This window comes from Equus caballus, chromosome 22 (genome assembly GCF_041296265.1).
Source record: "Equus caballus isolate H_3958 breed thoroughbred chromosome 22, TB-T2T, whole genome shotgun sequence".
In the NCBI taxonomy this organism is placed as follows: Eukaryota; Metazoa; Chordata; class Mammalia; order Perissodactyla; family Equidae; genus Equus; species Equus caballus.
The window spans coordinates 15,110,705-15,137,312 of record NC_091705.1 but is presented as its reverse complement, the minus strand read 5'-3'; the positions used below and the strand labels follow the sequence as shown (position 1 = coordinate 15,137,312).

Genomic DNA, 26,608 nt, shown 5'->3' with positions numbered 1-26,608 from the left:
TGGACTCTGTGTGAGGGCTGCATTTCTATAAAGAGGCGTTCTGTGCCTTTCAGGCCTATGGTGGCAAATGATAGCTATTTTATACAGAACATCGGTGTGCGGAGCGCTCATACACCCCTCGAATTTAGCAACAGTAACCAAACGTCAGAAACCTACCTGGGAATCCTTGTCTGCTCTGTGGGCCAATCTTTTGGGAGATCACACCATTCAGCCCAGGAAGTGTGATATTTACCAGGAAAGTGAGCAGTAGTTTATAACAGGCTTGTTTTTAATGATGGAAAAATGGGAGGCATTTCTGTAATTCCTAAGGAAATGAAATAGAGCAACTTAATTTCTCAAGTCTTTTTAGACTTTCAGAAGAAATTGGATGATTGATATCAAAATAGTATGATGTTTTATGATTCAAAGATGCACACTTTTGTAACTTTCTCAAATTGAAATGTGTCTTAAAATCCATACATCTTGTGGTTATAATTAGCAGCCATTTTGCTTTCTTGCTGGTAAATAAATAATGGGGTCTTGAACACTTGATGGCACCTTAGGGGTGATGAAATAAGATGTACTTCCCTATAACTCTACCCTCTAATTCTTATGGCTCCTGTCCACCTCCCTGGCTGAGGGCCTTCTTCTCTCTCTCCCTTGCCTTCCGAGGCTCTAAAAGTTTCCCTTGGAAACCTCCACTTGCCATTGGCTTTGGCTTATGCACACATCCACCACACAGACCTGGATGCTTGGAATGAATTCATTTCCTGTACCAAAGAACACCAGGCAGGACCAGCTACATAGTTTGCAAGGCCCAATGCAAAATGAAAACAAAGGGCTCATTGTTCATAAATTATTAAGAACATCAAAACAGGGGCCGGCCTGGTGCCACAGTGGTTAAGTGCACACATTCTGTTTCGGTGGCTGGGGTTCGCTGGTTCCGATCCCGGGTACGGACATGGCACTACTTGGCATGCCATGCTGTGGTAGGCGTCCCACATATAAAGTAGAGGAAGATGGGCATAGATGTTAGCTCAGGGCCAGTCTTCCTCAGCGAAAAGAGGAGGATTGGCAGCAGTTAGCTCAGGGCTAATCTTCCTCAAAAAAAAAAAAGAATATCAAAACAGTGGCTGGGAGTATTAGATCAAGCATGGAGCCTTTCTCAGTTTGGGGTCCTATGCAGCTGCACAGGTCCCATACCCATAAAACCAGCTCTGGCACTGGGCTCCGGCTTCAGCTTCCCCACAGATGCCTGGAGCCCCTGGACCTGCACAGCCGTCCAGGCTGTCCCCAGTCTCTGCAGCATCCACAGGCCACCTCAGGTCCAGAACAGTCACTCCTTCAAGACAAGTTGGCTAAGTGTCAGCCCCGAGCCAGGGCTTACCTTGTGGTCCTGTCAAACTTCTACATATTCTCTTCTATTTTTTAAGTATATAAAATGAACACGTGACACTGAAGGCTTCCTGCTTTAGAGCATTAGGTTTCTTGCCCTTTTCCCTTGGTATTTCTTATTTTAGATCAATTCACTCTTTCACAGATTAGTTTTCTTCCTAAGCACTTATGAAAGCAGGGAATACAGAAGAATGTTTTTGACACCACGACATCATCAATACCGCATTTCTCTATTTTTGGTGAGAAGGGGCTCCCGACCCTTCAGAAATGACTGAGGGGGCTGGGGAATGCTGAATCTTTGGACAGCCACCCCCCAAGGAGATTCTGGACTGGAAAGATGCCTATAGTCCTACAAGAATCCCAGAGTCCCCACCTTTCTCAGGAGGCAGAATCCCTCATTTGACACAGCTGGACTCCAAATGCTTCTCCTCTTGTGAAAGCCAGAACCATCATCTGTTCCCTCCCCTTACAGCCGATGACTGATACTTTGCCAGACCAAGCTGGTAGGCTTTCCTTGGAGAAGTGTGTGTAGCATTGTCATTATTCACCTGCTTTCCGTCCTCAGTCTTGAGCTTTTCCTATGTCATATTTTCCAGTGGCTGGCACTAGCCACAAAAAAAGATCCCACTCTAAAACTGTGTGACTGTAGAAGACAGTATCTTCTATGCAGTTGGAGAGCTTTTATATAAATATTTTGGGTTGCATTCTCTTGGAGACAGGTGAATGTTCAAAATCATCTTTAATATTTGCACAATTCTGTAAACTCTCTATGTCCTTGATGTAAAAATCAGTGTTGTCCCTCAGAGGTGCTTTATTGATGATTCCATCCAAGTCAATTGTGGGGTTATTTTTTAACACTTTTTGCTCAGACTTAGAATATAGCAAAGAATGGCAACTTTGTCAAAACCAAAAAACATCACTGTAAACTTTAAGGAAAAATATCATGCCTCAGGATTCCTTTTTGGTTGATTTTAAAAGATAGTAATAAATTTGACATCATCTAGTGTTGAAATTAGTAAAAGTTAGGCTACTAAGGAATATGAAAGATTTGATCCCCCCAATTTTGATGCTATTACATTTAAAAGCAAACCTATAGTTTTGGGGAAAGTACTTTTATTTTCCTCTATATACTATTCATATTAATGTGGAATTTTTCTATCTATGCTTATAGTTATTTCTAACAATAAAAAATTATTTTTTTAGAGAGATAAAGTTCTTTGACACAAGTTTCAGGAAAGTTATGGAATCTGGTTGAGGTATGATTTTGTGACTATACCCAGTGGGCATAAGGGGCAGACATTGTGTAGTTGGGGCCAATTTAAAAACATTTTCATCACCTCAAAAAAGAAATCTCATACCCTTTAAGTTATCACCTCCCAATATCCCCTGCCCCCCACCCCAGCCTCAAGCAATTGCTCTTCTACTCTCTCTCACTATATATTTGCCTATTCTGCACATTTCATATAAATGGATTCATATAATATGTGGTCTTTTGTGACTGGCTTCTTTCACTTAGCGTAATGTTTTCAAGGTTCATCCATGCTGTAGAATCTATCAGTACTTTTTATTTCTTTTTGTTGCTGAATAATTTTCCGTTGTCTGGATATACCACATGTTGTCTATCCATTCATCTGTTGACCGGACATCTGAATTGTTTCTATCTTTTGGTTATTACAAATAATGCTGCTATGAACATTCATGTACAAGTTTTTATGTGTACATATGTTTTCACTTTTCTTGGGTATATAACTAAGAGTGGACTTGCAGGATCATATGGCAACTCTATGTTTAACTGTTTGAGGAACTCCATGCTGTTTTCCAAAGTGGCTGCATCATTTTACATTCCCACCAGCAAGGTCTAAGGATTCCAGTTTCTCCATATCCTTGTCAACACTTCCTATTATCTGACTTTTTTATTATAGCCATCCTAGTGTATGTATAGTGGTATCTCATTGTGGTTCTGATTTGCATTTCTCTGATGACTAAAGATACTAAGCATCTTTTCAAGCACTCATTGGCCATTTGTGTATCTTATTTGAAGAACTGTCTATTCAGATCATTTGCCCATTTTTTAACTGGGTTATTTGTTCTTTATATATTCTAGATACAAGTCTCTTATCAGATGTATGATTTGCAAATATTTTTTCCCATTCTGTGGCTTGTCTTTCTGTATTCTTGATAGTATTCTTTGCAGCATGAAAGTTTTTATGATGAAGTCTCAAGTTTATCTATTTTTTCTCTTGTTGCTTGTGCTTTTGGTATTATATAGAAGAATCCGTTGCCAAATCTTGTCACTAAGATTTATCCCTATGTTTTCTTCTAAGCGTTTTATAGTTATAGCTTTCACATTTAGTTGTTTGATCCATTTTGAGTTAATTTTTGTTTGTGATGTAAGGAAAGGGTTCCGTTTTATTCTTTTGCATGTGGCTGTCTAGCACTCCTAGCACCATTTGTTTAAAAGACTATTCTTTTTTTTGAGGAAGATTAGCCCTGAGCTAACTACTGCCAATCCTCCTCTTTTTGCTGAGGAAGACTGGCCCTGAGCTAACATCCATGCCCATCTTCCTCTACTTTATATGTGGGACGCCTACCTTAGCATGGCTTTTGCCAAGCAGTGCCATGTCCGCACCCGGAATCCGAACTGACGAACCCCGGGCAGCCGAGACGCGGAATATGCACACTTAACCACTGCACCACCAGGCCGGCCCCAAAAGACTATTCTTTACCTCACTGAAAGGTCTTGGCATCCTTGTCAAAAATCAATTGACCATAGATACATGAATTTATTTCTGGTCTCCCAATTCTGTCTCATTGATTTATATGTTTATCTTTTTCCAGTACCACACTGTTTTGGTTACTCTTGCTTTGTAGAAAGTTTTGAAATTGAGAAACGTGAGACCTCCAACTTTGTTCTTCTTTTTAAAGATTATTTTGACTGTTCTTGGTCCTCAAGTTTCCATATAAATTTTAAAATCAGCTTTGCAGTTTCTACAAGGAAGCCAGCTGAGATTTTAATAGCTATTGCGTTGAATCTTTGTGTCAATTTAGGGAATAGTGCCATCTTAATGATATTTAGTCTTCTGATCTGTAAACACAAGATGTCTTTCCATTTATTTAAATCTTCTTTAATTTCTTTCAACAATGTTTTATAGTTTTCCAAGTATATGCACTCACTTTAAAAAAATGTATTCCTAAGTATTTTATTCTTTTCAGTGCTATTATAAATGGAGTTGTTTTCTTTTTTTTTTTTTTAAGATTTTATTTTTTACTTTTTCTCCCCAAAGCCCCCCAGTACATAGTTGTATATTCTTTGCTGTGGGTCCTTCTAGTTGTGGCATGTGGGACGCTGCCTCAGCGTGGTTTAATGAGCAGTGCCATGTCCGCACCCAGGATTCGAACCAACGAAACACTGGGCCGCCTGCAGCGGAGCGCGCGAACTTAACCACTCGGCCACGGGGCCAGCCCCAATGGAGTTGTTTTCTTAATTCCATTTTTGGTTTGTTTGTTAGTGGTGTATAGAAATAAAATTGATTTTGTCTGTTTATTTTGTATCTTGAAACCCCGCTGAACTCATTTTTTTAGTTCTGATAGCTTTTTAGTGGATTCCTTAGGATTTTCTATATACAAGATTATGCCATCTGCAAATGGAAATAGTTTTACTTCTTTCCAATCTGGATACCTTTTCTTTTATTTTCTTGCCTAATTACCATGGCTAGAAATAATTGCATCTTTATTTTCACCAACCTCTAACTGAAATTCCGCATTTCCTTTGACTGTGAACGTAGACAACAGCCCACAGTAATACTAGTGGTACCTGTGACTCTGACACCAATATGTCACAGATATTTTCATATCTCATTACTGTTGTTACAGATCTCTCAAAATATTTTTTTGCACTTTGAAACTATGGTAATTGTCAAATTTGCCATTAGATCTCATAATTTAATGCATTAATTAAAACACAATAAAGAAGTAAAATGTTTTCCATATTTTGATAACTATAGCCCATGTAATTGGTTTTTCATTGTTTTCTTTGTATTTTACTGTATGCACATAAGAAAAATGTCTAAAGAGGTCCACGGCATAAATAAATTCAAGAGAAGATGACAGTATCGAAAGTCCTGGGTGTCACTGAGCCTGGCATCTGGAGAACATTTCTTCTTCCCTGCTCCTCTTTAGGATTATTGATGGGCAGGGATATTCCCTTCAGTCCTTAGAATCCTCTGCCTAAAAGCCTAGCTCCTAAGTTAGAGATGGGGAAAAAGAAATATTCAGTGTCTCAGAGAGTGACTGTTTTAGTCTTTGTAAAATCAACTAATAAAATTGCTTCTATGCTTTGTCCCACCAGGTACCTTCTCAAACCAGATTTCATGAGACGACCCGATCGAACATTTGATCCCTTCTCTGAAACTCCTGTCGATGGGGTCATTGCAGCCACTTGCTCAGTGCAGGTAAGGCTCCTGCTCCTCACAGAACAGTATAAACATGTATGCTGATGGTTTGGAAAAGTCTTAAGAAATCACTATTAAAATATTTAATGTCAAGTTGCAAGATCCATGTGTTGCCCTCAACTTTGACTTAAAATTCCCCCTTTTTTCTTGAGATACAATTTGTTTTTCGCTAGTAGAGTTAACTACTTTTAGTGAAAGACGTCAGATGAAAAAAGTACCTACTAGAGGATGTGGGACAACAGGACTCTCATTCATTGATAGTGGGACTGCAAAATGGGACAGCCACTTGGGAAGACAGTTTAGCCGTTTCTTACAAAACTCAGCACGCTTTTACCATATGATCCAGCAATAACGCCCCTTGGTATTTACCCAAATGAATTGAAAACTTATGTCCCCAGTGAAACCTACACAGGATGTTGGTAGCAGCTTTATCATAATTGCCAAAATTTGGAAACAACCAAGATGCCCTTCAGTAGGTGAATGGATAAATAAACTCTGGTACCTCCAGACAATGGAATCTTATTTAGTGCTAAAAAGAAATGAGCACTCAAGTCCTGAAAAGACATGGAGGAAACTGAAAGGTACATTACTAAGTGAAAGAAGCCAATCTGAAAAAGCTGCATACTGTATGAGTCCAACTATATGACATTCTGGAAAAAGACAAAACTATGGAGACACTAAAAAAAGATCAGAGGTTACGAGGAGGAGGGATGAATAGGCAGAATACAGAGGATTTTAGGGCAGTGAAACTATTCTGTATGACACTACATGGTGGATACATGTCATTATACATTTGTCCAAATCCATAGAATATACAGCACTAGGAGTAAATGCTTATGTAAACTGTGGACTTCGGGTGATAATGATATTTCACTGTAGCTTCATCATTTGTAGTGAATGAACCATTGTGGTGCAAGATACCCACAGTCGGGGAGACTAAGGCTGGAGAAAGTGAGAACTCTACTTTCTGTTCAGTTTTACTATGAACCTAAAATTGCTAAACCTAAAATTGCTGTAGAAAACTAAGTTTATTAGTGAAAAAAAAAACCCTACTATATGATTCCACTTATACAAAATTCTAGAAAATGCGAACTAATATATAGTGACAGAAAGTAAATCTGGTTTCCTCTAGATAGGGATGGAGGAAAGGATGGATTATAAAAGGGCACAAAGAAACTTTGAGGGGGATGGAAATGTTTGTTGTCTTAATTGCGGTGATAGTTTCACAGATGTGCTCATGTGTTAGAACAGATCTTGTACATTTTAATAGGTACAGTTTATTGTATGTTAGTTATATCTCAAAAAACTGTTTCAAAATTATTAGCTATTAGAGAATGTGAGAAAAAACCTAATAAATGGCTACAGTCATTTGGAAAGTAAATAAAAAAGTCTCTGTAGCTTTATAATAGATGGAATTTAATGCTAGTCTTTACAAAAAATAATACTGTCATCATAGCTGACCAGTGTCAATATTATTAAAGAATAACAGGCACATTTTAGCAATTGCTTTTCTTTCTGTGTGTCTCTTTTCAAGACTTTTAAAAGAATTAAGTAAAAGTATGGTATGACAATTTTGGAGCTATGAAGGCGTCCTAGGGCATATTTGAACCTATCTCTTCATTTCGTAGATGTGACCAGTTAGGTGAAATGAAGATGCTGTGGATACTACTTCTCTGTATTATATGATTTATATATATTTCCCTCTTTCTTTTTCTAGACAGTTATCAAAGGTAGAACCTCTGCCTGGAAGAGTTTTTTGCATATGGTTGTCACTCAATGATGTTTTAGTTTAAATAAGGAATGAATACATTGTTTCCATAGAGAATAAAATTTCTAAAGATGAACAGAGAATTTCTTCCACATTATTCTCTGCAACTGACTATTACAGAGACTTCACTTCTCTCTCATCTTATTTCTGTGATGCTGCAGGTCATATCAGGTCAGTTCTTGTCAGACAAGAAAATTGGCACATATGTAGAAGTTGACATGTATGGGTTGCCCACGGACACTATACGTAAGGAGTTCCGAACTCGCATGGTGATGAACAATGGACTCAATCCAGTTTACAATGAAGAATCATTTGTATTTCGGAAGGTAGGACATTTTCAATGTGTCAGTCTCACTCTGTTAACTTGGGAGCCACATTTTAGTGCATAGACACTGTGTGATATGGGGACAGTTATTCACCCCAAAGTGTCTTCTTTTTCCCTTCTTCTATTGGATAAGTTCTGTAGCTGTCGTATGATTGTTGTTTCTGTTTGTCCCTGTTCTCCTTTGGGCTCTCCTTTCCTCCTTGGAGGAACCCACCTCCTACATGGCAACACCCAAGTTCCAGGTTTGTGGTCTACTTAGGATGTGTCCTCATTGGTGGTCATCCTACATTGGGGAGTTCTTCCCTGTCCTGGCAGCAGCTAGGAACTCGCACTGTTCCTTTAGCCACGAGGACAGGGAGGATGTTGCACCAAAAACTAAGGCCAATAAATGTTCTTAAATGGGTCAGTGTTATTGTCCTGTGCCTCCCATAAGTGTGGTACCTGTTGCTACCCACAGATTCTATGCTTCATGTGCTGTTTTTGGGTTTTTTCCCCCAGTACTATATATACCTTGATCCTAAGACCAATCACAGTCATTCTCTCTACTGATGCAGTTTTTTATCTTGTAGTCATTTTTTCTCTTTGTTTCTCTTTTGTGAGTTGAAGAGGTATTGAAAAATCCATGCATTGGCAGTACTGTCTCCAAGAATATCTGTTTTTCTCTCTCAATTGTTCTATTATCCTGACCAAAATGGTTTCTTGCGTCTCTAGGCACAGGTTTTCCAGGTGTTTCTGTGCCATTTGTATGTCATGCAACACAGATAATTGGCTTCTTATCTTAACAAAAATAGGGATTATCGACTTCAGAATAGGCTAACTGGTTTACAGAAACCAGATTACAGAAGATGAGTGTAGTTCAAGCCATTTTGAAATTTAGGCTCTCCCTGTGATGTGAATTCTGTGATCCAGGCAACACCCCCCAGTGTCACCTTCTGTTCTACATCAGAGTATAGAATACACAGCTGTGGCTTGTCTTTTTTTCCTGCCAGGCTTTTCCAATTTATTATAGTGGATCTGTTGTCAGTATGACCAGTGTTCTTTAGCATAATGAATGATCCCTATACCCATCTCTAGAAATTCAGCAAGTTGACTCCAGGCATTCTTTGTTTTTGATGAGTAAGGAAATATCAGACTTGGTTTTTACCTGTGATATTACTGCCCCCAGAAGCAGGATGCAATTCTGGGTCCTTCACTGTTCTGCAGAAGTTAAATTGCCTTTCATTCATTGATACCGAATCTCTTAACTTTGTTTTTTTCCTGTTATCATTTCTGTTCTTTGAGCTAATCTCACAAAGTAAGTCTCCTTTCATTACATGAGGAACAAAGAGTGACTGATGTTGGTTGAAGATGAGCCCAGAGCTAACATCTGTGTCAGTCTTCCTCCACTTTATATGTGGGTCTCTACCACAGCACGGCCGACAAACGGTATTGTTCTGTACCCAGGATCCAAACCTGTGAACCCCAGCCACCAAAGTGGAACACGCTGAACTTAACCACTATGCCACAGGGTCAGCCCTGATTCCTCCTTTTCATCTGCATGAAGTTGGAATTAAATTATAACCTCCAGGCACAAATGGGCAACCAATCCATTGTCTAGCTTTAGACACAGTACACAAATCAGCCAAGGTGTCTTGGTTTGTCTTACTCAGTGAAAAGGCTTTCCCAATTCAAAACATTGGATTTTCTTTTGTCGTGTTGCTATTTCATGTCTGAATTAGGGATTCTGCTATCTGAGCTCAGATTCTCTGTCCATTTATTCATTTTGGGGATGACAAGAGTAGATATCTTGGGTATATGTTATGTTTCTAGCTGCCCCATCTTACTCTATTTAATATTCCAAAATATCTTAAAAACTGAGGAGTGCAAGAAAAAGGGAGAGTCCAAATTTAAATGTAAATTGTCTTTTATACATGAGTGTTTCTTCAAAGATACTTTCCATATTCTTAAAAACAGGCCGAGCTCGATATCAGAGGCAGCCCACATAGTAGACAGATCACAGGATTAGAAGTCAAGAGCCTGATTCCCATGCCCAGTGTCACTATCTTTGAGATTAAGGAAAGTCACCTTATTTCTCAAGGTTTCCTTTTGCTCATCCATTACATGGGTGAGGATGGGGAAAGATGACAAAGGATCGACTAGTTATCTTTCACATCCATTCCATCTAAAGTTTTCAATGAGGCGATTTCCAGGAAACCTGTTCAACTGCCTTTCCCAATGGCTTTGGCACTGTTGCTTATACAGTGCACTTTAGGAATGTAAATTGATCGTGAGCTTATTTTCACCATAAAGGAGGAGTGAAGAGGAGTGTGGATATGGTCCAGGTTCCTAGAGATACAGTTCTTGGGAGCTGTATTCCAAAAATCAATGAAAAGCACCATTTTTTGTTTGCAGGTAATCCTCCCTGACCTGGCAGTCTTGAGAATAGCAGTGTATGATGACAACAACAGGCTGATTGGCCAGAGGATTCTTCCACTGGATGGCCTCCAAGCAGGTTATCGGCACATATCCCTTCGAAATGAGGGAAATAAACCACTATCACTGCCAACGATTTTCTGCAATATTGTTCTTAAAACATATGTGCCTGATGGATTTGGAGGTAAGTTAAACATTTGGGTACAGAAAATGATATATATGTATATGAGGTCCTAGTTTACAAGATTATACAGTATTTCACCAGTGGTTAAAAATAAGCCTGATCCTGGGGCTGGCCCCTTGGCCAAGTGGTTAAGTTCGCACGCTCCACTGCAGGTGGCCCAGTGTTTCGTTGGTTCGAATCCTGGGCACGGACATGGCACTGCTCATCAAACCACGCTGAAGCAGCGTCCCATATGCCACAACTAGAAGGACCCACAACGAAGAATATACAACTATGTACCGGACGGCTTTGGGGAGAAAAAGGAAAAAATAAAATCTTAAAAAATAAATAAATAAATAAGCCTATTCCTGCCACTGCTGTCAACCCTTGTAGCCTCAAAGAAATCAAGAATAAATAATAACCTCAGGTTTCCTCATAAGAAATGAAAGAGCAAGACTATACTATCATTAAGATTCTTTCTTATTTTAAAATACTATAGTTTTATGTTGTTTATCAATTTTTACAAATATGTTTGTGAAGGATATACTTAATACCATCATTCAAAGGGGGGAAAGGACATAAATAATGTGGAACTGTAGATATCAATTGGTATCATTAAAAGATTTAAATTGATCTCACCTATCAACATGCCTGGATTTTCTTCCAAATCCACAATAGAGTTCAGTTTCACAAAAAGTCCCAGTCATCAGTCCACAGAAGACAACCTTTGGTTTTACTAAGGTAACCAATGGGAGGAATCAAAAGCCGGACCAATCATAAGAGTTTGCTTAAACCCAAACATATTAACTTCTTATAACCCCCACCTGAGGCAAGACAATTAAAAGAAAACAAAGATCCTCTATATTCCCAGAGTCTCTGGAGCCATGAGGAAACACTACAGCAGAGTGATTGTGTCAAATTAACCAAGGGTTCAAATTCTAACTCTTCACTGCTGGCTGGGTGACCTTGGGACAGTGACCTAACCTCTCAAGCCCCTCATTTCCTGGCCTTCACAACGTTCTTGTGAAGTGATCACCATTACAGTATATGACATAGCAAGGCTCAAAAATGTGTACACACATGTGTGTGTGGCTATAGATACAGATATCATTTCTGTATGGTACTAAAACATATCACAGTTTTGTTGGGGGAATTTGGGGTTGTTTTGTTGTTTGTTTTTGATAATGTTAGTTTAATTTAATAATTGTTTGTTTTTCATAATGCTTCTCTGGAAGGCAGATTTTCTGCAACTAATCCTCAACTTTAGCCACTTGATTGCAGGTTCAAAAAGTAAAGTAAGCCATAAAGATTTTTCACTCACAAAATACAGAGGAAAGACTCCTTCCTCTTTCTCCTTTGTTTTTCATAAAAAAAGGAAGCCCATTAGAAGCTACATCATACAGTAGCAGATATAAGAGCCCAGAAAAGAGGCTAGGAGGGGCGCTGTGAAGCTGGGTAAGTGGATCAGAAAAAAGACAGGAGACCTGCAGTGTGTGTCGGAGCACGTGATGGCCTTGAGCCATCAGCAGATGAATTAAATCATGTTCCACCTACTTGAGCTTAGAAAGCAGGCAGTATCCAAAACCTAACACATTTTAGAAAAAGTTCTATAAACAAATACGGCGGAAGACTTAAAAGTTTTGCCTCTGTGTGGGTTACTTTTCAAATGAAACTCTGTAATTCATTCCAGGGAAATGGGCTATTGGAATAGAAAAGGGAAAGAAATAGTTTGTTAAGCTCTTACTTTGGGTCAAGCACTTTATATAGAGTCCAGAAATAGGACATTGTTCAGAATGGATGTGGCCATATGTGGGTTTATGCTCAAGAAATACCTATATTTATAATGTAGCTTATTACCAGTGTCACTACTTATATACATATTGATTCAAATTAATCTCTTTTTTTTTTTTAAGATTTTATTTTTTTCCTTTTTCTCCCCAAAGCCCCCCAGTACATAGTTGTATATTCTTAGTTGTGGGTCCTTCTGGTTGTGGCATGTAGGATGCCGCCTCAGCATGGCTCGATGAGTGGGGCCGTGTCCGCACCCAGGATTCGATCCGAGGAAACACTGGGCTGCCTGCAGCGGAGCGTGCGAACTTAACCACTCAGCCACTCAAATTAACCTCTTTAAAAATAGTCTTGCCAGTATTCTTTCCTAACATGTCATTGTAATCGCTTACTTTTGTGTGTGTGTGTGTGAAGAAGATTGGTAAGCTAACATCTGTTGCCAGTCTTCCTCTTTTGCTTGAGGAATGTTGTCTGAGCTAACATCTGTGGTAATCTTCCTCTATTTTATATGGGATGCTGCCACAGTGTGGCTTGACAAGCGGTGCTAGGTCTGCGCCCAAGATCCGAACCTGCGAACCCCAGGTTGCTGAAGCGGAGTGCATAAACTTAAACACTGTGCCACTGGGCCAGCCCCTGTAATTGCTTACTTTTTATCAGAAGCATTTGAAATTTCTGTATTGCATTATCATTGATGGGATTCTGAAATTGATGTCTTAACTTCAGTGTTGACATTCAAAGATGGTTTATTCAGAATTCTCTAGTCATTTCTTTTATATGTGAAGAAACTGAGGGCAGACATTATAAGAGTTTATTTAAGGACTTACCTGAAGATAACAAAATAAGAATATAAGAACTGTCTTTTTCCAGGTTTCTGATCTTCTTTACAGCCTCTTGACTTACACAATGTGTTCATATTTCATCTGCTTAACTAACTTACCACATTCAGATCTGAACATTTATGGGCTCAACCAGTGCAGTGGAGAATCTGTAGAGTCCCTATTCCCTAGCACATTGGTGTTCTTTGTTGATTCTATAGGAAAAGTTCAAAATGAAACTCTGCATCATTGCACTCCAGCATTTTCTAGGGAAAAAAAAGAAAGCTGTCAATATACATCATCAGGTTTTTATGTGGCTAAAGAAGGATAATAGGGATTCATTCATTCATTCCACAAATACATTTAGCAGATTCTATGCTGTAAAAGGTAAAGAAGCTACAATATATATCAGAGTGAGATTCTGACAGCACAAGAATGAAAGAAGGGTCGTCCGTAAATCCACTGCCCAGAGAGAACTCCATTAAACCATATTGGTTCCTTTACGTCCAATCTCATTTCTTCTATTATGTTTTTAATTCAGTTGGATCTTACTGTACATACTCATTACTTCAGAGAGTTAATCTCTCCCCCTCCCCCCACTTAATGAAGAATATTTTCCCATGTCATCAAATATTTTTATTGGCTGCATGGAATTCCATTTTACTTATGCCATAATTTATTATTGGTAAATGTTGAAGTCATTTCCATTTTTGTTTCTTGAAAACAATATTATGTCTAAGCTTTGGAAATATTGATAATCGTTTCCTGAAGATGGATTCTTGGAAGTGGATTTGTTGCATCAAGGAGTGTATACATGTTTAAAGCTGTAGATACAGATTGCCAAATAACCCATCAGCAGCGTATGAGATAGAACTTTTGTTAACTTTTACTAGTTTAATCAGTAAAAACAGAATTTCATTGGTGTATTCATTTAAAGATTTTTTCTCAAAGGAAAAGGTGTGTTTAACAATTATTATTTAGTACCTACTCTGTGAATGACCTGGGAAAGAGATGTAAAGTTAAAGAAGTCATGTACATTTACCCTCAAGAATTTTCCAACTTTGTACACTTATACATATACATAAGCCAGGTATATGCATATACATAAATAAGTGTAACCTTTATATAAATGCCCAAGGTGTCGTAAGCCAGAGGGTGTTTGAAGCATTGAACTAAGGAGTGATTAATCGGAGTGGGGCTGAGGGAGACTTCAATAGCTCTTGGGGCCTTGAAAGATGAATAATACATCACAGCAGAGAGGTAGACAGGCTTTCTCTCCAGCCAGGAAAGCAGCCCAGGCCACGGCCTTGATAAGGAAAGTGCCAGCTGGACTTATTTATGCATTTTGAGGAAGCTGAAACAGGGTATTTGGTGCTAAAACGGAAAAGATCTGGTGCGTGTTTGAGGGTGCATCCTCAAAGACTAGTGTTACTCAGCAAGAAGAGTGTGCTGTTCCTGTGGAATAATTTTGGCATCACATCTTAAGGAAAATATCCACCTTTTCAAGTCACTAAGTAATTTGGTAAATTATATCTTCTTAGCTTTTTTCTTTCTTTCTTTTTAAAAAGATTGGCACGTGAGCTAACAACTGTTGCCAATCTTCTTTTTTTGTTTTTCTTTATTCTTCTCCCCAAATCCCCCCGGTACATAGTTGCATATTTTAGTTGTGGGTACTTCTAGTTGTGGCATGTGGGATGCTGCCTCAGCATGGTCTGATGAGTGGTGCCATGTCCACGCCCAGGATCCAGACTGGTAAAACCCTGGGCCGCTGAAGCAGAGCATGCAAACTTAACCACTGGGCCACGGGGCCGGCCCCTCTTTTTAGCTTTGTAGGGGGGTCAGTTCATCCAAAATCACTCCGCAAGTTACAGAATTAAGACCTCTTATACCTGACGAAGTTAATTAAGTCCCAACTTTTATAGTTCACCAATTACTTAACTTAGCAATTATTTATTTCTTTAATCAGATTGTTGAATGCAAAAAAATTTTTTTAAGTCTGTGCTGTAATGCCATACAGCATTATTAGTGTTAAAAAGATGAAAAACAGCCTAAGTCCATCAATAGGGACTGGTTAAATATGTTATAGCCATTCTATAGAATACTATGCACCAATTGAAAATACTGACTTGGATCTCAGTGTTTAGACACAGGAGGAGGACAGTGATCTGCAGCTGAGAGAAAAAGCAAATTGCAAGACAATCTCATTATTATTTACAAAGACCCTTAACTATCTGTTTACACTTGTACATAAAGTGCATAGGAAAAATTCTAGAAGGATATACACCCAACTTTAATAGTAGATACTCTCTGAGAGTGGAGGTGAGGGTTTGGTGGAACTAGCCCGCTGCACTGGGTAACTTCCAAGAACATCACTGTCCAATATGGCGGGACTCCACTTACTGCTTCTGGGTTGTTTAAATTTAAGTAAGCATATATAACTTCCGTAAATTTTTAAAAAAATTATACTTTGCCCTATTTTTCTGTAACAGCAAGGTAATATGAAAATAGCAGATGGAAGAATGTTAAAAATATGTATTTATTTTGAATTTAGAAAAACTAAAGCAGCATATTATCCTGCCACCTAGGTAATTCTTGACAACATTTTAAAATAAAAACATGAATATCTTAAAACAGTGGAAGGTTATAAAACAAAGCATATTTGTGTATATATAAGTAAATATGTATATACATAAATATAAAGTTTATGTGTATAAATGTGCGTCTATACATATCTCCTTTTTAAGTGAACCAAATGAGGTAATATAATACACTCTGTTCTAAGCTTTGCTTCTTTACATAATATATCATGGAGACCATTTCATGTCAATGCATACAGGGCTTTTAATTCTTTTTAAAGGTTATATAATATTCCATTATATGTATATTCCACTATCTCTTTATCCAGCCCTTTGGGTTCTATCAGTATGTACTCCCACACAGTGAATATGAGGCTCCCTATTCTCACTCACCATGGCCAATTCTGGATTCTAAAAAATTCTTAATTTTTTCCAGGAATGGTAGTAAAAATGATATCTCATCATTTCAATTTGCATAATTACAAGTATGAGTCACATTGAGCATATTTCATGTGTTTCTTGGTCGCTCGTATTCCTTTTCCTTAAAAATACACACTAGTACCCTTTGTTTTTTTAAATTGAGTTGTTCCTCTTTTTCTTAAGTAATTGTTTAAATCAAATTTTATTACTCATTAGATCTCTCTCTAATAATTTCAAAGGTGGTCTCAGTACATTTCAACGTCTAGATAAAGTTCTATGACTGTAGTGGTTGGGGATTCAAAGACTGTCTATTTTTCTTGGCCTGATGGATGTTATTTCACTGAGGCCACGTAGCAGATATGTAAGAACGCTGGCTGGAGCCCCATAGCTCACTGGTTGGCCGTCCTTGTATGAGTTATTCGTAGCATTTTACATTTTAGTGTCCTCATTGCAGCTGAAGGATGACAGCAGTCCCCACCTCATAAATGAAGATCAAATGAACTCTTAGAGTAAATGGTACCTGACCATAGCAACCCCTCCATTAAGTGTTTTAATTTTTATTTATTATTTTTTTGTGAGGAAGAATGGCCCTGAGCTAACATCTGCTGCCAGTCTTCCTCTGTCTTATGTAGGACACCGCAACAGTGGGACTTGACGAGCGGTGCTAGGTCCATTACCAGGATCCCAAACCGCGAACCCTGGGCCACAAAGTGGAGTACTACACCACTGGGCCGGCCCCTATTTTCAACTACTTTTAACAAGCTAAAGAAAAATCCATTGGTTATATTTTCTTCTTAACTTACCCTTTCGTTTGCTGCAGTAAATTATTTTGTAACAAGCAATTAATTATCCTAAGAAGAATCTCTTAATCGTGTGCCTACCAAGAAGGTTCAGAATTCTAATGCACTTAGTAATGTTACCATGATTGTATTTAAGCACCAACCACTCTGTATTGTATGTCATTTTTAAATATATTTTAAGTCTCAGTGATGTCAGGAGGGTGGCATCGTTTTATAGAAACAAGAAAAATGTCCCTAAGAGGCTTTTCCAAGTCAAGACAGTTCCTTAGGAGGGCCTGGGCATTTACAGGAGCTGCTGGTCCCTTATTCATTAAGGTTCTGTGCTGTGAGGTCAGCATATAATGATGAGTCCCTGCTGATGAGACGATTCGGTACTTTGGCAATTGCTCATAATTACTTCCTTCTTCTCACATATGGCATTCTTTGGAAGCCTTGAACTCTGTTCCTTCCCACATGAGATAGATCTAGAGCCAGTGCTTTCTCCCTGACCCTCTTCCACTCCTGTCAGTTCTCTGGTTTCCTTCCTTGCCCCTCAGGAGACAGAGGCAGGGAATTTTAGTGCAACTACTCCTTGTTACCACAGTGTAACTCCCAAGACACACAAAGAAGTAACAGAGCAAGGATGGCTCCCAGAGCTTCTGAACTCTTCGTAAATCATCCTATTCCTAAGTGGCCTAGATGTAAAATATCTCTGGGCTGAAGAACAGAGATGAAGTCTCTAAACTCTCAGAAATTTTGACATGAAGAAATGTTAACAGTGAGGAGAGGGATGACTAGGGATGAATCAAGAAGCCTCAGTTTAATTTTTTCAATATTATTTTTCTACTGAGCATAGAGTGAAACAGCCCTGTCTATTACTCATGCTCATACACAAAAGACAAGATCTGGGTTGGGTGCTAAGGTACGTTCTTCCTTTGTCGAATCCAGTGAGACTCAGCGTACAGGCTGTCTTTGCTGCTTTATCTGAAGGTGCAAACACCGTTGTCAGTGGCACTTACCCCTCACTGTGCTTTATCACTACACGTCAGCCACTGCGGGGGTGACGGAAAACAGTTCCAAAGCTGATGACAATTAAACAAGTGTCAGTGTTTCTCTTTTCCCACCCACTGTTGCTTTGATGGGTTTTATCATTTATATTTCTTTTATGATTACTGACTGGTCGGGAGGAGAACAACTAAGAGTTGATGCTGTGCTTCCAGAATGTATGGCGCATCAGCAGTATATTTAAATGTCGCTCCGAGTTGTGTTTCATAAGCTTCTTGATGCTTGTTCCTTGAGCTGTGCTTCTCACTGCTTCTGTAACTGTAGATTTTGTCTTCTCTTCTGCAGCTAGGCTATTTGACATAAGCAAAGTTGAAGTGGCCCTTTGTTTATTTGCCCACTTCCCCTTTCCACCTCCCTTGTGATTAAAGATAGATCACGGGGGGAGGGTTCACTCTGCCCAGCATCTGCACAGGGTTGCTTTGCAAAGATAGTTGGCCGTTTCTTACATCAGGTAGGTCCAGAGGAGGAACACCCTTAATTAAGATGCCATTCCTGGAGTGTGGTCTCAGGATTTCCTGATACAATTTAAAGTTGTTCCATTTTGTCCTCTCCTTCGTGGATGCTAAAACGCCTTATTCTCTCTATCAAATATTTGTTGAAAAACTAATTTGCATAGCAGTGTTATCCATTTTTGTGGCATCTTTTGAACTGCAGAAAATATTAGTAAGAAGACCAAAAAGAAAAGCTCTGGAGGGAAAGGGGGCAGGATGGATCATGGTGAAATACCTTGGGAATTGCTAGGCTAAGGGAATTTCAACAGGCCCTTTATTGCATAGTTCCTTGAGACATACTGTGGAGCCCAAGAAGAGGGGGAGACATGAGCATTTCCCGATCTTATTCGACCACAGGATCTTTTTGCCCTGAGCACCCAATGTATCTTCCAACATCCTAGGAAATGCAGTTTGGGAAATGCTTAATCACGTGGTAGAAGCTGGAAGAGCTAATCCAAAATCATAGTTAAGCGATTTGTTGATCTTTCTTAGCATCACTTTGCAGCCAGTAGGGGACATGTATTTTTCTGCTGCCTTTACCTCTTGATGAGGTAGAAACAGTAGAATGTGGACCGAGAGGGAAGCCAGGAGTGAGGACATTGGGGGCTCTACGTGACCTGGTCGGAGCTCATCAACGAGGCACCAAGATCAAGTGCCTTGAAAAGCAGTGATTAAACAAACAAGCAAACAAACCAAAAACAAGAGTTCTCCTGAAAAAGCCACTAAGTGAATGTGTAGAATTCTGTACTAAGGAATCACTATCTCCTTTTCAGTTCTTGAGGATGCCTAAATTGATGCTTTCAACTCTGTATAGAAATGGCTGGTGGGAGGGAGGGAGGGGAAAAACAGAATATACATGGAAAGTCTTCATTAGGAGAGACCCGGCCTTTTGGAAATGGCACTAAACCCCAAAATAGATGATATTTTTTAAAAATACAAATAAGTAAAACTTCCATTAAGTCCAGAAGAAAGAAGCAAGTGAGAAAAAGCAAACTGCTTTGTTTTTTTTTTAAAAAAAAGAAAGATTCCAGTGCCTGTGCCATAGCCTCCAAGTATCTAGGAAACTTTAGCTCCCCCTGGCGGGTTCCATAGAGTCAGAGCCTGCTGTTCCAGGTGGCCAGACCCTAGACAGGCCTGCTTACACCAGTCAATGAGGATCAGCCTTTAAAATCCATTCTTGCCCAGTAGTTTGTCCTGTGAAATGCTGAACTGCGGGGGACATAGCCAGACATAGTGTTCCCCCAATACGAGGGAAGAAGCCCCATAAAATATCAGATTGGCACTAAAGAAAGATGCCGGGTTTACTTGAATATGCAAAACTTTGGCCATGAATATGCCAGATTTATTTAGCTATTTCTTGAAACCTTTTTTTCTGGGCTGAGGCAAGGAAAAAATAACATTAGAGTTATACAAGTATATGGAGGTATTAGATATTTGAGGTATCGCTTCTCATTCTCTGATGATACATTATTTTAGGTGTGGTTATTAGAAATCAGTTTCCTTCTTTGATATATGCTGCATGTTGAATAAAGAAACTGATTTGTGTGTGTGAATATATGTGTGTATGTGTGTATATGTCTGTGTATATACAAAGTATATATTTAAAACTCAGGTGTATATGCCTCTGGCCAGAAGAGAAACTGAGTTACAATAGAAAAATTATCTAAAAGAGGCCAGGAAAGGCCTTGGCTCCCCAATCTTGAGCCCTTTTGTCCTTTGCTGAACAGTTTTGGTGGAACTGTGCCAAGTGGCCAGTTGCCACCCTCTGCATTGATCTTGCTGCAGAATGAACACCTGCCACCATGGCAAAATTATGTGCCCTCCAAGTATCCAACTTATTATTCAAAAGTGCCAGGAATAAAACACCTGTTTCAAATAACCTGCTAACCTATGCCTTGTCCAAGGCCATTAGCCATTTCATAATCTCCTTTTTGTCCCATGTGATTTAATTTGAAAAAGCCATACTTATTTTTGGTGTAATTTGGTTGCCATTTGGTCAAGAATGCTCTTGTATTATTATTGAAGTCTGTTATATTGTTTACTGTAAATTTTTTAAAAGTATATGTAACTACAAATAAGACAGCTCATTAAAATTCTAGTGATAAGGCAGAATTTCAGGATCTGGGAATGTAATTCCCCAGCAGTTTCTAGAATTGTTAATGTTGGTAATTGAGGATGGATTTAAGTAATGATATTTATCCAACTAATGGATAAATCTGCAGCATCTTATTTTGATGTGTAATTTAGGCTACATCTATGTATTCCTGCAGCAGATGGCTGACAATAACATCTCAGCCAGTTTGTCCATGTCATCCAAAACAATATATGACCTAGTTTACATATTGTTTTGTAACTATACGTTAGAAAATATAGAACATAAATTCTAGGTCAGAATTATGTATAATCAGCCCTTGTGGCTGAAACTAAGACATTGCTGCCGTCAACAGGAAGAATACCCATGGGATTCAAATGTGATTCCCCTGAGATTCAACCATGGCAGGACCTTGGAAGGTTCGGGGCCAATTGGCCCTCCTTCACAATGATGAAGTTTGCTTTGTGACTTTCAGCACATTTATATAAAAGGTGTGTACTCGAGAAATTAAGTGGCAGAATTTTTTTCTCAGTCACCGTTGGTAATCGAATTTATCACAAACAGTAGACTTGAAACAACAGAAATTTATTCTCACACAGTTCTGGAGCCTCCAAGTTTGGAATCGAGGAATTGGTGGAGCCACGCTCCCTCCGGAGGATCTTGGGAAAATCCTTGCTTGCCTCTTCCCAGCTTCTGATAGCTCCCAGCAGTCCTTAGCATTCCTTGGCTTGTAGCTATGTCACCCCAATCTGCCTCTGTCATCACCTGGCCCTTCTTCTTTTTGTGTCTGTATGTCTTCTCCTCTTCTTATAAGGATACTAGTCATTGGATTTAGGGCCACCCCTAATCCAGAATGGTCTCATCTCAGTCCTTAACTAATTACACATGCAAAGACCCTCTTTATTGGTAAGGTCACATTCTGAGGTACCAAAGTAGACATGAATTTTGGAGGGCACTGTTCAACCCACTACACCCTCTTAGTTCTGCTTTATTTTCTTAGTGCTCGTTTCTTCATTAATCACCCTTCAGTAACTATTTCAAAGGTTATTAGGAACAAATTTTGTTAGGAATGCCCAGCAGGCATATACATTGCTATATTTTGTGTCTGAACCCATAATTTTCTGATAAAAGAACGTGATGATGAAATCACTTTTTGCCTGAAACTGTTTCTTGCAAAGTCATCTTTTTTAGAAAAATTGGAAGCCCATCTGCATATCTAGCATGGGGAATAGTTTGGTACTTAAACTCAATAGAACATTCATTCACTGAAAATGATTTTCAAAACTATACAGATAAAAACCTAATAATAAATTTTAAAAGCAGATGATATAATTTTATGTAAAAGATGTGAAATGTATATTCATATGGGAAAAAATACATAAGAATAAACAAAAATGAAAGCTTCGTTAGGATGGCAGGATTATGGATTACTTTATTATTTAATGTCTTGCTTTATTGGTTTTATCTTTGGTTTTAAGTGATTAAGGACTTATCCATTATTCCTACTGGAAGTACTACAAGTTACCCCTCAAGAGGGAGGGGCCGGCCCAGTGGCATAGTGGTTAAGTTCTCACACTCTGCTTTGGCTGCCCTGGTTGGCAGGTTCGGATCCTGGACATGGACCTATGCCACTTGTCAAGCTATGCTGTGGTGGCAACCCACGTACAAAAAACAGAGGAAGATGGGCACAGCTGTTAGTTTACGGCCACTCTTCCTCTCACACACACGCGCACACACACACACACACACAAAAGCCATATACACTCTCCAGTATCCCAAACTGGTTGTACATCATTAAAGATAAGCAATTATTTATTTCCTAACAAGCCAGCCCTGTGGGTCATCCACTGAATTGTGCCAGTGGGAGACTGAGGCAAAGTGTATCCAATGTGGGAGTGTGCTTGGAGGCCTGCACTGGGTAGGTCTTCTCCAGGGAAGGGCAGGAGAGTTCAGTGGGCACAGTCTAGGTTCACTTTGCCCCATAACAGTGTGGATGTGTGGAGGGAGGAAGCATTTGGGAGTCAGACACAAATGGGCTAAAAGTCCTGAGCCTGCCCAGTGCGTTTAGCACCACAGTAAGTGGGACGGCCAGGCTTCTCTGCTTCCATGTGACCCATATGAAGTCACAGCACCTCCTATGAAGTATTCTTATGAAAAGGAAAATCAAGCCTTTGAGCTGAATGACACAACAAGGAGGCATGGGGATTCAGAATGTGGGACATTTTATAGGACATCTGATCTGCCTTCTCAAGACGTCTATGCGTTATGAAAAATAAATAGTAGGAGGGACTATTCTAGATTAAAATACATTTCAGAGGCATAATTCTCAGAGACATTGTACAGACTATGTACCTTAATTCAAACAAACTAACTGTAAATAGGGGAAATATTAAGATGGGCCATGTATATATCCTAGTAAGGAATTACTGCCGATTTTGTTGAATACAGGACTGGTATGGTTGGTTCTGAAAGAAAATGCTCTTCTTATTTAGAGGCACATAGAGAAGTAATTAGAATGAAATGTTATGATGTTTGGAATTTGCCTTAAAATATTTCAGCAGAGAGAAGAAAGAGAAAGAAAAAAAGGATAGATAAAGGAAATGTGGCTAATTGTTTATAACTGTTGAGTCTTCATCATCAGTATATGGGGGGTTATTTTACTTTTCTCTGTACTTTTATGTATGTTTGAAAATTTTCATAATAAGGAGTTAAAAATAGGTGAATATATTCGTAGAATGTTAACTTCCAAAAAATGATTGTGATTTTTCCTAAGCAAGATTTAAGGGCTAATTTGTCCACCTTCCCCATTATGAGACAAAGAATTCTTAGGGTCATGAGTGATAAGTAGACTCAAACCTTCTCATATACCATTGGTAGGAGAAAATAAATTGATGCAACTTCAGTGGAGGGCAATTTGGCAGTAAATCTCAAAAGGAGAAATACTCTTAGCCGTCATTTTAACTTCTAGGAATTTATCATATGGACGTATGAAAAGGCATGCTATCAGATGCTCAAGGTCATTCACTACGACACTGCTTTTTATAGAAAAGAATTGGAAGTAAACTGTCTATCAATAAGGAGCTGGTTACAAAAATTATACTCATTGAGAAAATGGAATGTTTACACAGCCCTTGAAAGTAATATAATAGACCTTTATTGCTGATATGGAAATGTTTCCAAGATATATGAAGTTAAAAAATAAAAAATAGGTACAGAAAACTATGAACCAATTTAGAGTTTTAAAAAATACTGATAAGGGACGGGCCCCATGGCCGAGTGGTTAAGTTCACGCACTCTACTTTGGTGGCCCAGGGTTTCGCTGGTTCGGATCCTGGGCCTGGACATGGCACTGCTCATCAGGCCATGCTGAGGCAGCATCCCACATGCCATAACTAGAAGGACCACAACTAAAACATACAACTATGTACTGAGGGGATTTGGGGAGAAAAAGCAGGGAAAAAAAAAAGATTGGCAACAGTTGTTAGCTCAGGTGTCAATCTTTAAAAAGATAAATCCGATAAGAATAGAAGAAATGAATAACAATATATTGGGTGTAGGATTGGCAGGAGAGGAGATTTTTACTTTTTGTTTTATGTATTTGAATGTTTATCATGTGCGTGTGTTATTTTCTATTATAAAAAGAAAAAGAAAAAATTTAAAGCAAGAAAAAATATCTTAAGAATGTAATTAAGAAGGTGATTCTGCTAAGGGAAAATTGATAAACATATAATTTTAAAAATTATGTAGTGTTTTAAGGTAACAAGAATAATTATTCCTTCCAAAGTATTGGTAAATTATATGAAATTCTGTTTGAAAGTACTTGGCACTCTTCAAACATCGTGATATAAAGGATGAAATTTTACTATTTTTTAAGTGCAAGTTATAGCTGGGAAAATACTGGAGTGATATTTCAGTTTATCTACCATGGAACCAAAATTGGCTTTAAATATACATTAGCCTTCTGTATCTAAACATAAGACTTAGTGTTGGTGCCATCTACTATGCTTCAAGTACTTTTTACATTCATCATCTCAGTGAATGCTTTAGGACCCCTTCAGAGTAGATGGTATCAGTTCTAGTTTTCAGAGGAAGAAACTGAGGCTGGGGACATGAATCAGCTTGCTCAAAGTCACACAAGTAAACAGTCAAGAACTCAGGGCAATTCACTTAGCTTGTCCTGCCACACTATCTCCTTTATTTGGGGAAGAACCAAAGGGAAAATAGGAAGAAGTCATCTGGCCTTTGATCCTTGCTTTACTTATTTCTTCTTCTCTGCAACTAGCTGTGCTTTCTGAATTTTGTCTGATATCCTAGGAAAAGGTACTTAACAGAAGGCATATTGGGGGTCTAGGATTATGAATAGCTGATCAGCTGAATTTTCTTGGATGTTTTCAATAAAACAGAGAATTAACAACTCAGCTATTTTATTTTTCAGATATTGTAGATGCTTTATCAGATCCAAAGAAATTTCTTTCCATTACGGAAAAGAGAGCAGACCAAATGAGAGCTATGGGCATTGAAACTGTAAGTAGCAATGGTTGACTAAAGACAGCTGAGTTGGGGAAGTTTGGTTGTCAAACAGTGATAACAAGAGCCAGGCAAAGTAATAAATTAATATAATAAGCTTAAAGAGGATTTTTAAAATGGAACTTATCGATTCAACAAAATAGTTTCAAGGTCTATGAAAGTATACTATATTTAATAAAGTATGACCACCATCTGAAAAACTCACTTCATCACCAGTAGCTTAATTCACAACTGGGGACCCTTGACCCATTAGAAATGAAATGGAAAATAGCCAGGACACTTTTAGGAACATTTAAAATGTAAGATGCTTTTGTGATACAGTAAAATACCAGCTAACCCAATTCAGTGAATCAATGAAATTGGCATTTACTGTTGTTTCTTTTTTTACCAGTCTTGCATCCAACCTTCTCCCATTTCAGTGCATGCTTGGGTTGTTTCTTTGTTTTGAAGCTCCGTTTACTATACTCCTCAGTTTAGAGTGGAAGTAGCAATCTCTCCAGGAGCTAGAAAAAGAGAAGGTGTACCTTCAAAGAGTTGCATCTCCTTTTCTTGACTTCATCCTTTGCCTCAGGCCTGAGGGAACTGTCTAATGTCTATTTCTGCAGGCAAAGATCCCTTAAGGGAATGGAAGGCTAGGCAGGGGAGGGGAGGGGAGAAGCTGAATGGTACAGACTGGAGTCAGTAAAATACAGAGTGTGCAAGGCATTCGACCTTGAAGTGGCATTCATTTGGGGTAATATATACATTTCTGTTCTAGAGTGACATAGCTGATGTGCCCAGTGACACTTCTAAGAATGAGAAGAAAGGAAAGGCCAACACTGCCAAAGCAAACGTGACCCCACAGAGCAGCTCTGAGCTCAGACCGACCACCACAGCCGCCCTGGGGCCTGGCATGGAAGCCAAGAAAGGTAAAGCAGAGTTGTTTGGGCTCCTTACCTATTCTCGCTGTTTTAGACTATTTTTAAAGAGTCTTTGATGAAGATATTAGGAATTGTTCATTTTGCCCATTTTCATTGCCAGTAAAACTCAGAACAGCATGTTTGCTTGTGGATTAGACAAACTTCTTAATTTCCCTGAGTGTTTAACAGGGAGTCAGCATTTGTGTTTCATCTGCTAGGTCCCCTGAACCTTAATTCCACTGGGTACAGTATCCATAGTTTTAGAAAATGTTTAAATTCAGTGTCCTTCATGGAAAGAACTTCCACACAGTGAACTTTGCTAGCTCTTCCAGATACCACTTCAGGCACGGATCTGGACAGGGAGTGGGCTCATGAACCAACGGAGTCGTGATTGTTCAGACATTTTTAGATTCCCTTATTGATAATTTCTCCCCAACAATAGATATTTAGCATCTATGCTTATTTATTTGTAAAATAATCAAATGGGCATTTGAAGGCCAATTCTCTGTGGTTACCTGTGGATGAAACAAAATATCATAAGAGGTGTCATCACAAAGAATTATGTGTCCCATGTGCTAACATTCAGCCAGTTTGGAGGGGAACAACTCTTCTGGTTATTTAAAGTTGAATTCCGTTCTTACTGGCTAGGCATCTGTTCTGATT

At 38.8% G+C, this 26,608-nt stretch overlaps 1 protein-coding gene across 17 annotated transcripts in view; it reads left to right on the top strand.

The window, feature by feature from the left end:
- PLCB4 (phospholipase C beta 4) overlaps nucleotides 1-26,608 on the top strand; it is a 389,234-nt gene that overhangs the window by 329,540 nt on the left and 33,086 nt on the right. For all 17 annotated transcript variants that reach the window (XM_070247466.1, XM_023626126.2, XM_070247461.1 and 14 more), the window contains 5 exons: nucleotides 5,723-5,825; nucleotides 7,755-7,919; nucleotides 10,310-10,514; nucleotides 24,955-25,043; nucleotides 25,804-25,954. In XM_070247466.1, the coding sequence (XP_070103567.1) occupies nucleotides 5,723-5,825; nucleotides 7,755-7,919; nucleotides 10,310-10,514; nucleotides 24,955-25,043; nucleotides 25,804-25,954 (713 nt within the window). The remainder of the gene's footprint in view (nucleotides 1-5,722; nucleotides 5,826-7,754; nucleotides 7,920-10,309; nucleotides 10,515-24,954; nucleotides 25,044-25,803; nucleotides 25,955-26,608) is intronic.